We start from the raw sequence: 15,328 nt of genomic DNA, 5'->3' as shown, positions 1-15,328 counted from the left end.
TGCCTTGTTCCTCAGGGTCAGGAGCCCAATTCTCAAGCTATTTGGATCACATTCCAGGTTCACACACTCACGCCTTCTGGTGCAGAGTCTCTGCATTTGCAGCAGCTTCTTTTGACATTTACTTACTTACTTACTCACTCACTTATTTACTCATTTACTTATTTATTTATTTCTAAACTTCTATGCCGCTCATCTCTAAGTGGCTTGACATCTGGGGAATGAGCCTACAGAGATGGCAGTATTATTTACTGCTGTTACTCTGGCTTTGTACCGTGATGATATTGCAATGTGTCACGCAAGACCCAAGGAGGTGGAAAGGAATATTTACATTCTCTCTTAGCTGATAGCTGTGTGTCCAGCTGATGTTCTCTTTGTTCCTGAGAACTTGCCTATTCTGGATGGAGAGTGTCTGCCCTTCTAGTTTGGCTCTGAGCTTTGTCTCACCTAAACCAGAGCCAAAAACTATATTTGGATTATGAGAGACGGCCATTTGTTTTACTTAAAGATTTCCTAATATTTTGCAAATATGTGCAACATACTACAGTATAATTGGAAGGGGAGCCAGGGTCTAAGGAGTTAGGCAGGTTTCCACCTTGGTCTAGGTTTTGTTTTTTTTTGTTTAAGGCAACACGGGGACATGTTTTTTCTCTCCTTCCCTGTAACAAAGAATTCATTGTTGTGGCACCCAGCCACCAACTGCCAGTTCCTTCAGTCCTTGTGCATTGTTTGTGTCTTTGGCAAGTACACCTCACAATTATCTCTGTGATTGTTGCTAAACCACAACTCCAACGCCAGCTAACTGCCTTTTCTTCTTCTTTGACGACAACACAGTATCTAAGCCAGAAAGAAATGGATTCTGCCTGCTGCTCTTATTCAATTTCTCAGCAACCATGGTTGAGAATGAGAGCTGGCCTTGAGTGAAAGTTGTTGCAGTGGGGGAATCTGAATTTTTAGAAAGGGAAAAAAGGAGGCAGATCAAGAAGCAGATACTTGGATCCTAAGTAGATGAGCACAAACGAGAGACTTTCTTCAGTTCTTAGAATGACTACATAATTTCCGCTGTACTGTATCATTGGTGAAGATTTATTGACAGAGGCTGGAGACTTGTGGAAACCAGTTGAACAACTGGGGCACCTTGGCTGAACTCACACATGATGCTAAATGAGGATTACTGAAGAAGCCATAATGGTCTGGTTCACACTTTACTTTTAAGCCCAAACAAAATGCAGCGCATTGTCTTTCCCCACTGCTGAACTGACTTTTTTATCTTCCTTTTCTTGACTTGTGGTAAATAATGGTGACGTAAAATGGGGGCTCCCCACGTAGCCTTGTATCCTGCCTTTGAATCTGATCTGATTCCACTGACAGATGACGCTGTGGGTCAGGGGGAAGAGTTTTATGACAAGCATTATGCTGTTGCAGTGCAAGTCCCATCCCTTTTTTCTGTCTGTTGTGACATCATGCACACAAAAAGGGGACATAGTTTATGTCAAGATTTGGGATCGGGGCCTGTGTATTCCTCTGTGCCCTGGTTAAATGCAAGTGGGGTGGGGGGACGGCCTGTAGTGTAATGTGTAAATCTGGGCACTGTGCTGGTTTCTTAGCAACCAGGCTTTAACAGACCTCTTTGGATACACCACAATTGTAATTGCTTTTGCAGCTTTGCAGCTTTCCATTAAGATATCGTACTGAATTTTGCAGATGGTTTTGCAGAGTCTTGGGCTTGTGAGGGTGTTCTCCCCCCCCCCCCGTCCAGTTAGCATTCAAGGATACACAGAAAAAGTTGCTTTAAACTAGGTCAAGTCTCAATCTCAATGCAGAGTAATTGTCCTGCTGAGCAGTGGCTCTCCATGCAGAATTCTCCATCCTTTGCTACTACACTGTTTTCCTGGAAATGCCAGGAACAGCACCTTGATCCTCCAGCATGCAAAGCAGGTGCTGTACCACAGACTTACAGCTCTAGACTTCCTCTAATGACTTTCCAGGAGTTGAACTCCATCCAATGTTTGCGAAACAGCAAACTATTCTGCCACAATTTTTCTTTTTATTTAATTTGAAAATTTAGATCCCAATGTCCATAAAACAATAAGGCAAATCGGTTGAAAAGTGTCAAAGGTTATTTATCAAAAGTTTGAGATGCAAAAGAAGAGAAAAATATTAATGCTGTCAAGGAATACTAACTTTGCGAGGGCATAGAGGATGTTCAGGGGAAGATATAGGTTAGAACAGCATATCTGATAAAAGGGGTAGGCAACCTTGGCTCTTTTATGACTCGTGGACTTCAACTCCCAGAATTCCTGAGCCAGCCAGACTTCAACTCCCAGAATTCCTGAGCCACCGTGGCTGGCTCAGGAATTCTGGGAGTTGAAGTCCACAAGTCATAAAAGAGCCAAGGTTTGGCTACTCCTGGACTAGACAGAGTTAAAGCAAGCAAAAGTTTGGGGCAGGGACAAAGGATTTGGCATCTGCACTTACTTAGATGACTGGAACATCTCAGGGTTTATGGTGTATGTAAATGGCTCCAATTCTTAGATAAGGTTGGCTTATATTCATGAACCTTTTGAAGTTTATTGGGGGGAAAACCCAAAGCAACACACCACATTCAGAAACAAAATAATCTTGAGCGGTAGGTTCTGTTTTATCATTGAATTATTAAAGCGTCTTAACAACTATGTGGTTGAGTTTTAGAACTGCTGGCCGGCAGGCATTTCTGGTCAAAATAGCCTTGGTAACAAAGCTGAAATCCAAATCTTTGGGTATGCAGATCTTGTGAACGGTTTGCCAGGTATGAACACCTGTCCATCCCAAATCATTGCCCCAACACATTAACCTTTTAGATGACCGCTATCAACCCCAAGAAAGCTTGGGGAAATAGATAGAAAGAAATATGCTGCTGCTTCTGTTCCACGGCAAAATACCATTCACTCACCTGTCACTGCATTAAAGCAGCTCTTCCTGTTCTCACCTTTGGGGTACTCCATGAAGTGTGCAGAAAGAGCATGAGTGGCACATGAGTGACAGCAAGGGGAGATTGTGCTAGGGAGAATTGTGCTTGGTCTACATTCCATGGCTCATGCTATAGTTCTTCAGTTTGTGCACTGGTCCAGATGTTTTCTATAAAATTATAGAGAAAGCTCTGCATGGAATTCCATGCATTTTTTTCATACAGTTTGTTAAATTGCAGTGACTCAGAAATTGGGTGTGATGGAGACGTGAAATAGGAGAAACTATTTCATGTTAGGTGGGGAGAATCCGGATTTGCTGCAAAGCTCACTAGATGATCTCAGTGATCTGTTTCACAACATCTTGCTTTCCAGAGTTTCTATGAAAATAACACAAAGGCAGGAGTAAAACCACCCTTGTTCCCCAGTTCTGCTTGAAGGCACTTGTGCTATAATAGAAAATGTAGCAAATCTCTGTAGGAAGGCAGGAATAATAGCATTGGTGTTTCAGTCTGATCACTTGCCTATTGGGCGATTGAGAGGGAAAAATACCTGTGGTCGATACTACCAGTATGGTTTTGCAATTCACGCCTACCTCTATGGCATGTAGGCCAGAGGCGGTGCTGGTACTATTTGCCTAACACAAAATTGTGAGAGATTGCAATGGCATGAGGCACTCACTGAAAACCATACACCTTGGGTTAGTTTTGGAGGGATCTAAGGATGTTTTAAGCAACGAAAAGGCACTAATTTGACCCCTTAACCCCTAATAATCCCCATGTAAGGTACCTTGAGTCCCTGGATAAAAGTGTGCAAGGGAATATATCCATCCATCCATCAATCATTCCATCAATCCATCCCATAAACTGTATAACAATGATCACCTTCCCAATCTGATGAAGTCAAATATTATCTGTTCTGCTCCTTTAACCAATTCCTAAAGACAAAAGAGTTGTCCATTTTTGTCATATATTGGATATTGCTCTGTGGAAGTAACTGCAGAGAAAGGTGCATTTCGTTATGTCTGGGTGGGTATTTGCATGTGGAGAGAGAGAGAGAGAGAGAGAGAGAGAGAGAGAGAGAGAGAGAGAGAGGAGAGAGAGAGAGAGAGAGAGAGAATGGGATGATGGGATATATCTCTGTAGCAAAATTGGGAGATCCCAGAGGAAGCACTGATCCTTGTTTCAGCCTGTTGGTTAAGGGTTATGCTAAGTACGGTAGTATTGCAATGGGTTGTAGAAATCCTGCTAGAAGAAACAAAACGTATTCACTTCCTTTTTCATTGTTTGTTCTGTTTCTCCTTCCCACTCCCCACCTTAGGTCTTTTACCAGAACCAGTGGCCAATGGCGATGTGGAAAAGGTAAAAATTACTGCCAAGTACATGGTTCCTTGATAGATGTGTTAGAGCCAATATTCAACATTGCAGATTCCTCTGCTCCACATGTGTTGGGGGTGGGGGGTGGGGGTGGGAGGAAGATCAACAGAATACTGATCAACTCTTATGCGTTCTGAACCTACATTGCTAGGAAATTTTAACTGGCCCTAGTTTTCAAATACATTCACACCGGAGATAATATAGAAGCATTACACATGCCAAGATTGCCTTCAGACAGTTGTAAGATATTTTTCCCCTGGTTGTTGTTTTTTTTAAAAAAAATTCCCTGTAAAAACTGCTCAGAGCCCCCCTTGGCTGGCTGCCAGATCGAAAGAGTGGAATCTTCCTAAATTGGTAAAGGAAGGTGAGCTGTGAAATCATTGCTCTTGACATTCCTGTAGAGAATAACAGTCTGAGGAGAGGGGGGAGCTGATGCCCTGGAAGGCCTGTCACTCATTTTGGAGCTCGCCTCTTGTCACCAAATAGAATAGCCCATTCTTCACCCGATGGGTGGAATCTTACATCTTCTAAAAGGCCAAGTTACTTCCAGTCTGTTTTGAAAAAACAAAGCCTAATTAAAGTCGGAGAAGAATGAAAACCTCATTAGAAACTTATTTTTAAAAGGGCTGGGCTTTTTAAAAAAACATTTGAATATACATTCAGAGACAGAATGAGAATGTTGCCAGACTAAGAGTAAACAGTATAGATAAATAATTCAATGTCATTCTCTCCCCCCCCCACCACCAAGTTGGTCTGAATGTTAATTGCAAGCCAATATAGAAATAGTCACTGTTCTCCACCGCAGTTGAATAAGTCTGCCTCCCATGTGATGTAATGTAATAATCACTTTCGGAATCATTTCATATACCTCTACAGAACTAATATAGAAGAATATTTATTTATATTTACATTCATTTATATATTTCTCATATTTTTCGACCACCCATCTCACTCAGAGAGAGATTGTCTTGTTTTAAAGATTCTGAAATACAAATATTCCTTGGGCCAATCTTTCAACAGAATTCAAGATCTTTCAGTCTTTCAATTTTCCTCTTTCACAGTAATTTCTTTCCCAATTTGTCCAGCTCATCTCTTTCCCAGAATTTTCAAAGTTTAGCAAAACCTCAATACCTGCATAGCATTTTTACCAGAAACTGACTCTTTAAATTGTACTGTATACACAAGAGCACTATGAGAATACCCAACACAAGCCTGCTGTAAGGGAGTTTTTATTCAACAATTTGCTTATCATTCAAATCTGGACAAATTGCGGTTAGTTTTAACTATGTTTAGTGGAAACAAGCAAGCCTTTAGCTAGAAATTATCAAACTGGCTTGCTTTTCCTAATCATGATTCATACTTTAGAGTTTTTGGCAGCATGATCAACTGTAATAAATAGGGGAAGCAGAAGAACTGGAAAAGGAGTGGCTCATTGCAATAATTCTTGGTCATTTTTAGCATCTGAATACAGTCATTGGTGTAAAGACAATTGGGGAAAAATGTTTTCCCAAGTGGATTAAAAATTTATTGGTCCAAAGGCAAGTAACATGAAAGGGGAATCTGTTCTAACTTGTGAGGAAGAATTATGCTGCTTCTGGTCCCTTGATATATTTTTTTTTTAAAAAAAGAGATGAAGTTAGCAGAGGAAGAAAATAATAGCTGCTGGACATGATGTCCCACTCATTGGGTGGTCACCCCCTTTCCAAAATAGCTTCTGTGGCATCCATTCTGTTTTACTTTCTAATTCTATATTGCTTCTAATGTCCTCAAATAATTGGTCAAAACAGAAAAGATAGCTCATACAGCTTCTTGGTCAAATAAAGAAACATTCCCCCCTACTAAAAGTTCCCGGGGAAAGTGAAGATTTACTACTGCCCCCACAGCTCAGAATTCTGCAAGAAAAATTCTTTTGAATCAACTTGTTACCCTTGTGTTGTATGTTAATAAGACTTTTTCTGGCCTTGTTGCCAGCAGGTCAGGAGAGAATTTAAATGAATCTTGATACAGCAGACAATGATCTTGAGAAGAAAGAATGGACACAGGGTGTTTACTAGACTAGACAGACTGACCAGTCCCTTATGGGAAGCTAATGTGGGATAGCAGTTAACCATTCAGTTGGGAAATAGGACTATGAAATCATCATGATATTCCTCAAATTCTCATAAAGCAAAACAAGAATGGACTAGCAGTGGAACTGAACACGTTTTATTGCAATGCTTTAAAGGACAGCATTGCAATAAAATGTGTTCAGTTCCACTGCCTTTAATTTGAAATAATGCTATTGTCAACGCTGCTAACATCGGATGTTCTTGCCTTGACAACATATGGAGATGCAGCCTTTTTCTATAACTTGTGAGTTAGAATTAGATGATACTGGGTGGAGGAGGAAGAATGTGTATGGGAATTAGTTAGACATAACAATATCATAGTAGTGTATGATTCAAGGTTGTCTGAAATAAGAGATGATAAGAAATGGCGGGGTTGGAGAACTGGAGAGAAAGTCTGCATTTCAAACTAATTGGAGAATGTGATTTATGACTGCTGATTAGAGGAGGGAATTGTGCTTTGATACTATGTGTTCAGGGGAGGGGAATTCAGATTTTGGCTTCTACATGTACGTGCCGATGCTATGCCACTTGAATAAAGATTCTTTAACGGTAAACAATGCCTCGAAGTTCTTTGAAGAGTTTCATCTGTCGGAACCATGACAGCTATGCCTACTGCTTAAAGAGCCTTCTTCTGCCATTAAGTTTCAAGTTTTTCTTTTTTACTTATAGGGGAACCTTAGAGATGAACAATCAGAGATTACTCCTGAAAGCCCTTCTAGCCCTATGACCGTGTCTCCTTCTTCAACTCTAAGTGAACCTTCCATTGAGGTATGAACACAGTCTGGATGTAGTAGGCAAATGGGGGTGATGAGTGAGGCGGAGCGGTGTAGGTAAATATTCCTTCGACTATCTCAAAGACCAAAAGGATGCCTATGGTGCTATTTTGCAGTGATGGAGAAACCAGGTCCCAGTTTCTTTGGTAGAAGAAACATTTTTCTCTTAATAAGACAGCAATAGCAATAACACTTATACTGCTCCATAGTGCTTTACAGCACTCTCTAAGCACTTTATAGGGGCAGCATATTTTCCCCAACAATCTGGGCTTTCATTTTACCAGCCATGGAAAGATGGAAGGCTGAGTCAACCTTGACTCAGGATCAAACTCCTGGCAGTGAGCAGAGTCAGCCTGCAATACTGCATTCTAAACACTGTGCCACAATGGGTCAGTGATAACAGGTAAAACTTCTGCAGTTATTTTTTGCAGCTGCTTGAAAAGATTACATTACCCATACTTTTTTTAAAAAGAAGTTTGTTAAATGCTTCTACTTTTAATTTGGTGAGAAATAGCTATTGGAGATTTGGTAGCAGATCAGGAACTGTAAGATGTTCCTGCTTAAAACAATTGAAGGGAGCTGATTTGCTATTTGCATCTAACACCAATTTAAGGATCTAATTGCCTCTAGGGAGAGTTATTTCAGGGGCAATAATGTGAGGCATCAATTTAGATTAAGAATATAATGTCAAACTGGAACTGTGTATCATTACTTTTCTTTGAGAACTGTATTTTGAAAAAAAAAGGACTAATATCCCCTTTGGCCATAAAGCAAATCTGATATTAGCCAGGGTCACCCAAGCCGTTTCTGTATGTATCCAGTGGAAAATCCCAAATGTGGCATATTTTAATACTGTGTGAGTGTGGTCCCGAAAGTGGATGAGGCTGAATTCCGTGAATGCCTAAAGGAGAGTTATTTAGTCTAGCCTTACAGGCTTTTTCTGCAGGCTCCCAAAGTGGATAGGATCCTTTTTGCAAATTATAGTGTGGTCTTGTAGAACCACTTTGGGCATGGCTGTGTGGCTTAAACACTAGACCAAACTGACTTTTACTTTGATTTCATTTGTTCAGCCTAAAGCTAACCTGTGCTTAAAGTAATTTTTTTTTAAAACAAAAATTAACAATTGAATAGCGATCAACAGATGTGTTTGCATGCTAAATGAAATATGAATTAGGGTGAATGAGAGAACATTAACCACAATCTAGAATCATGGCTTATAGCAGGAGTCACAAGTCATAAAATGGCCAAGTTTGAAGACCCCTGGCTTATAGTCATGGCTGTGTGAACCCGGACAGGAAATTAAAGAACAATGACGCACCTCACTGCTCTCTGACTCTAGCCTGTGGTCACAGAGCAGGATAGCAGAAGGGACCCACAAGTCACAACTGCTTCTGCTGCAGTGTTTCCATTGTAATTTGGCTTCTTCTTTTTCTCATAGGTTCACAATAACAATAATTAAAAAAAAGTTAAAGGTACCCTTTTTAAGGTTAACCTTTTCCCATCCTGCATCAGGCCAAAATATTCTAGGCCCTATAATACCAACCGGGAGGAGACAAAAATAATCTACCTGCTAGGTGCCTTCATAGACTTCATACTTGTGACTACGACAAACGATAGAGAGATGGGTGGTGTAAGTGCACCCAGTAATAAGTGCCTTGGCTTTGGGTCATGCAGAAGAGCTGATAACCTCTGGGTACTCCATTGTCTGTTTTTGCACCCTTTCGTTCTTACAGCTGTATTCTCATGAGAAGGAGGAGAAGCTCAGCACCACATCCAATCCCATTCTTGACTGGGACATTCCCCTGGCAGTAGCCAAAGAGCGTGCCCATCAGAAACGTACCAGCAAACGGGCACCACAAATGGACTGGAGCAAGAAAAACGAACTCTTTAGCAACCTGTGAAGTAACTCAACCCTCAAGCAGGGAGGTGATGTAAGGGCAATATTGGAAAATCTGGCCTCCCCTTATGCCTCCCCTTCCCCTTCTCCTAAGCATTCCTGCCCCCTAGATACATTTCCTTGCCCTTCGTCTCTTCCTCTCCCTTTGCTTGGAAATGTAGATCTTGTCTTGCCCTGGGCCACCTGAAAGGGCAAACATAGGGCCTGATTATTCTGCCGCACTATTTTGGAGAAGCAGTTGTTATTTAAAGAGGATGATGAGACATTTTCACACACCCTCTATATAAATAGCTTAAGCTAGCTTGTGGATGTGAATCCAGTATGAATTTGGTGTCTCTGTTGGATCTGTAGTAGAAGATATATACATACACATATCTATATACAAAGAGAATGTATGCACAGGACAAGGATGTCATATGTCAGGTGTCATGCTGAAAAAGGGGGACAGTGTGATGCATAGCTATACTGTAGGTCCATTAACTCTTAGGATAGCTGAAGTTAAACATCTAAAACCATTAATCCCTGTAGATCTCAACTGGCTCTCTTCAGAGAAATTACATTAGATGCTGATTGAACTATTCCAGACTATGTCACATCGGGGACAATAGTCTAAGCTTGCATAGAGTACTTTAATTCCTAATTTGATTACAAATGAACATCCTTTTGTGAGGCAGTGCTCTGTCCTCTTTTCAAGGAACTGCTCTGCTGCGACTGGAGAGAAATATTTCTGATGCTCTATTGTCTTCTCTCTTTTTTGGTAAAGACACTCCTGGATTGCCACTGCAAGATTGGGCTTAGTAGGCAAGACCCAATACTTCTTGCTTTGTGCTTTGGAGCTTTCAAAGAGTGGGAAGAGGAATAATTGAAAGAGAGCCTGTGAGATTTGCTTTCTTTTGGCCAGGGGATGTGACCAGGAGTTGTACCTAATGCAGCAGTTGAAAGCACACAAGGATAATATCCTGCGCTCAATTTACTCCAGAAATGGAGCCAATCAGGGTTCTCAATAATCATGATTAATTAACAACTTACTGATATAGTGTTTCATTTCTGGAATTGTTTTCTAATTATGGCTCATTTCCCTGTATCTGTATAGTATAAAAATCATTCCTCTTCCATAAGGTTTTGTTTTGTTTTTGTTTTCCTTGATTAATGTTTGATGTCAAGTGCAAGAGAATCTGTTTATTGGAACAAAATGCTGCCTTGATTTTGTGTGCTTATTTAAAATTAAGTATTTTTTGTACAGTCACATACACAGGTCACAATGTACCGTATGTGAAAGCTGAAGTCTACGTAAGACTAGCCAATATCTCAAGTCTTATAACTTAACTTATAACCTTAACTGGGCCATAGTGAGAGCTGTAAATCCAAGGCCAGCAGCTCACCGATGTAACACAAATAACACACGCACAATATTTTCCACTCTCCAAAACATGTCTCTGCATATTGGACTGGATAATATATCAGACTTTGGGGAGATAGAAATCACCATCTTACCTGCAATTGTTTTCTTTTTTTCTGCCAAGTTAGGTGAGCAAAGCCATGTCAATACTCAACCAAAAGAAAAAATAAAATTGACAAGGCAATAGGCAGGAGAAACTTGGCACCCTTATCAGCCTCTTTTTCAGCCTAGCTTTGTTCCTGGGACTGGAGAAATGCATGACAGGATCTGCTTCTGCTTGAAACTAGAAACACAAGTCAGCATGATCTATAAATTTAAAGGGATGTGTTTGTAGAATGAAGTCTTGTTAAAACAATCTATGCCTTTAAGGCCAATGTGCCACTCTTAGCCAGAAAGTTCAGGTAAGAATCTATGATGTTGCATTCATATGAATCAGGTGTTGCCAGTAAGAGTAGGGTAACAATTTGTCCACAAGACTGACCTGCCTTATCATTTTCTGTGGTGTACTGTTTGCTGTCAGTAAGTCCTTTGTGTGATATAATATGGTTATCTCAAGTAGTTTTCAAATCAATGTGTCGGGCCTTGTACTTGGGAAACATTTTACAACAGGCAATCAGGCAAAGGCCAAAGAAGATCAGGAAAGCAAAGGCTTTATCAAATGGCTCTCCCATTCTTCATTAAAGCCCTCAAGGACCCTGCTTGATAAGGGTTGACCAATCTGATTTTTCTTTTTGGAAAGTTATTAAAAATGATTGCATTAGAGCAGGAGAGAATAAATATCCATGTTTAGGATAGATACAGGCAGTTTACATGTGAATCCAAGGTGGTTCCCAATTTAGGCACTGATCAGATTTAGGTTTGCTTGATCTCAAAGATGCTTTGAAGTATCACAAGGTTTTGGGAGTGCTTGAGGTTTGCTAACTTAATTATAAATTAGCCGATTGGTGGCATCCCATTGGCCCCAAAGGACTTTCTTGTGAAATGGTTGCCAGAGAAGCCAGGTTAATCTGTTGCTGCAAAAATAGCCAAGAGCCATATGGAACCTTAAAAGTCAACATTTTTAATGCCTCTGTGAATTATTATTCACTTAATCAAATGCACGATAATAAACCCATCAGTTGCCTGATGAAGTGGACTGGAGTCCTTGGAAGTTTATGGCATAATCAGTTGATTACATTAATCTACCAGTGGGGCCTCCAATAAAATGTGAAGGGCTTCTGGGCACAGCTATTTTACTTAGCTTCCGTCTTGAACTCTCCATTTCAAAATATTTCCCTTTCTATTCCTGCTACTCAGGATCATGAACAGTAAACAGGATCTGTCCTAGAGAGACTGTTTGAAGTATGTTTGCTTTTAGAGCTCTGACTTTTTCTCCTCCTGATGAAAAGTGCTTTGCAATTTCTTTTCAGAGAGCCTTGAAAACCCACCATCTTTATGTGTTCATACAACATTAATATTGTGCCTGAAAGAACAGCCAGCAGATCCAGCTTTGCATGATATTGAGAATAGCTTGTGATGAAGTTTCTAATTACAAGTCAAACTGCTTTTGAAGGGCAAAGGGCAGGGCCCACTGATAGGTGGGGATGAGGGTAGATCATGGAGCAATACCAGATTCAAATCTCTGAAGAATTCCTAATGACACCTTAATAACCTTAAGCCAATAATCTTTTAGAAAGAGTCACCCTATACTCATTAAAATCACCAAATTGTTTCCGCTTAACTAGGCCAGGCTTGATTGTCCAGCTTTCACCATCTGCTTGCCAGAGAGGGAAAAATTATCTGCAGGACATCAGTTTGCCAATTATTTCAGTTTTATTGTAGGGCCAGAGCTGTCGCACAAATCTTAAACTCTGTAATAATATAAAGGGTTTGGCCCATATCAAATCAGCATTAGCATTTAATAGGCTGAAACCTGCTTTATAATTCCTCAGTGTACCAGGTTGTTCAGCTAATTCACGTGTTCTCTGAAAACTGTGTCATTTACGGCGCAATCCTAGGCAAATTTAATGACTGAATAAATCCCATTGTGTACAGTACAGCTTATTCCCAGATAAGTAGATATTAAACTTTCTGCCTTTGCTTAACAAATCCTGCCAGACTACTAAGTGCAATGTCCACTGCAGTGGAAAATGATAACAACTTACCATTTATGTCATGAACTCCAGAGCATCAGGACTTTATTCTTGCATCAATAATATATAAAGTGCAATGCAAACAAGAACTACATCTAGAAACAGCTTTAGAAATGCTAGCCATATCCTGTTTGGAGGGGGGGGGAACAGGCTTTGTGTTTTCACTGAAAGCCAGTGCATGGATGTAGGTTGTTTCTCTCAGAAAAGTCCTCATCCCATCATGGTAGGTTGCAATAAGGTGTGATTGGCAGAGCCACATCAATGTTTATTCCTCCTCCTCTCAGTCAGCATAAGAATATGTCAGTGTGCTTATGACAAAACTCTAATCTACCTCAGTAAAGAAGCAGGTAATCCTGTCTGTAACTTAATTATTTGAGCATTTTTAAGGGTAGCGCCCCTATCCAATGTGTGTGAGTGGGTGTGGGTGGGTGGGTGTGCGCACACGTGTGTGTGCACAAACGTGTGCAGAAGGGGGGGGGACAGGTGTCCATGAAATGGAAGCTCTAGTTTCTGAGGTGCTTCACCCCAGTAAATTCTCACTTAGATTTTTTTCTGAGGGCAAATCTGTTGATCTTCTGGAAAGAAGAATAAACAAGTCTGCCAAGCTTCTGAAAGTCTGGTAAATCTCTGTCCAAATGTAGCCCACCTGATAGATTGGAGGAGGGTTGCAGGATGAAGTAGGAGGCAGCTCACATTTCATTTGAAGAGAATTTCCCCCCTACACACACACACACTTTGTCCTGTCAGCTGGGCAGAGTTTTACCAGTCCTCTAGCAAACTAGCAGACATGTTCTTTCTTTCTATCATTGGAGCTGGAAGATCTTAGTCAATTTTATCCTGGCTTCCAAATATCCAAAAGTGATATATGCTCCAAGGTAGCAAAACAAGGAAGAAAGAACAAAGTTGTCTCAACAGAAATCAACTTTCTCTTACAACTGATGCTAAAATTCCAATTCTATTCTATTCTAAAAATGGTGGGAGAGACAGGGTTATGCTTGCAGCAATCTCACCTAATGAATAGGAGTTCAGCAGAATCCAGTCCCTGATTATGTCATTACCAGGATGATGACTGAACAGTTACGCATCATTTGTGCACCAAGCCTTGTGTGGGGAGAAGAAGAAAACACTGCTGTTTTGGAATATAAATGGCTGTACCCATGGTGAACTGGGGATGATACAGAGGCAGCATCCTCTAAATTTGATTAATGGCTCCAATCATTGTTGGAAATAAGGAAAACGTGAAGGATCATTTAACCATGCATGGTGTGCAAAAAACTGGATACAAACACACATGATAGAGAGAACGTTAAAGATTAATATTAACCTGAACTTCTTTTGAATTGGGACTTATGGATAGCCCGTAAGAAAAGACCTATGGAAGATTGGTTTTGTATATGATAAATGCAGCAAGACTATTGAATGCACAAAGATGGAAAAATACTGAAACACCCACAATAGAGGTGAAGATGATGCAATTAGCAGAAATAGCAAAATTGAGCTGTTTGATCGGGGACAAGATAACATGTACTTTTGTTAAAGATTTGAAAGCTTTTATGGACCTCTTGCTGAGAATTGGGGAAACAATGGAATGATTTGGTAATTTATGGATTTGTTGATTCAAAAGGACTGAATAATGGGAAGAAGAGAGGATGTAATTTTAAAGAGGGAGGTGTGAACTTATATTTGACTGTAAATTTTGTAAAGAGGATCTGGAGTTGCTTCTTTGCAACTTTTCTTGTTTCTATCTTATACTTTTTTCACTTTTATCTTTTTTGTTGTTGTTTAAATTTCATCTTCTCTTTTATATCTCAGAAAATGTTTTAATATTATTTTAAATGTGCTTAGATGGGTATCTCCAGGCCATGATTATCAGGATGTATGGAGAACCTAAGACTTCTGTATGCCTGAATGTGAGTGCGGTGAGCGGTGGTTACAACCTGAAGCCTGCTTTGTTAATGTTCAGAGTCGAGCAAGCATGAAGTAAAACTCCTCTCCAGAGCTGCTACTTGAAGAAAGAGGTTGGAAGGAGCTGCACTTATGCTGGCCTATTCTCACCCCATTTGGAGCTCTCCAAACACTCAGCTGAGCATCGGTGATGAACCTGAAACAGCCATAACTATAGCCACAACTGTTGTCTTTTCCCCCTCCTTCATAGATTCCTAAATAATTCTTGTCTCCATTGTACCTCTGAACTTATGCATTGACTAGTCTGGAATTAGAAACACAAATTTCCACAAATATCATTAAAATGTAAATATCATTAAAAATTTACTCTTAAGGTAAAGGTTGATCTTCTTGACATGTTGGATTCAATATTTCTTGCAATCAGTTTTCATTAAAGGTAAAATTGAAGGTCAAACATTATGCTTAAGTTGTTAAGTACAGCTGATTCTGTAGACTAGAATCTTGTCTGAGAACTTGATATTCATTTACAGAATAACAGAATTGGAAGGGACCTTGGAGGTCTTCTAGTCCAATCCTCTGCTCAAGGAGACCATATATGATTTCAGACAAGTGGTTGTCCAGTCCCCTTAAAAGCTTCCAATGATGAACTTCTGAGGGAAAGCTGTTCCACTGGTTAATTGTTCTCACTGTTAGGAAATGTCTCCTTAGTTCTAGGTTGATTCTCTCCTTGATTAGTTTCTATCCATTATTTCTTGTCTTGCCTTCTGGTGCTTTAGAAAATAGGTTAACCCCCCTC

General features: G+C 40.2%; 1 protein-coding gene across 1 annotated transcript in view; it reads left to right on the top strand.

Moving 5' to 3' along the window:
* The window catches only part of NHERF1 (NHERF family PDZ scaffold protein 1), a 71,451-nt gene extending 56,570 nt beyond the window's left edge, over positions 1-14,881 (top strand). Inside the window, exons 4-6 of the mRNA XM_083353141.1 lie at positions 4,263-4,303; positions 7,096-7,194; positions 8,933-14,881. Coding sequence (XP_083209267.1) covers positions 4,263-4,303; positions 7,096-7,194; positions 8,933-9,100 — 308 coding nt within the window. The 3' untranslated portion in view covers positions 9,101-14,881. The remainder of the gene's footprint in view (positions 1-4,262; positions 4,304-7,095; positions 7,195-8,932) is intronic.
* The last annotated feature ends 447 nt before the right edge of the window (positions 14,882-15,328 follow it).

The sequence above is a fragment of the Vipera ursinii genome (genome assembly GCF_947247035.1).
Source record: "Vipera ursinii genome assembly, chromosome: 2".
NCBI classification, from domain to species: Eukaryota; Metazoa; Chordata; class Lepidosauria; order Squamata; family Viperidae; genus Vipera; species Vipera ursinii.
Note: the sequence above shows the minus strand (reverse complement) of the source record. Positions and strands in the feature narration are given on the sequence as shown.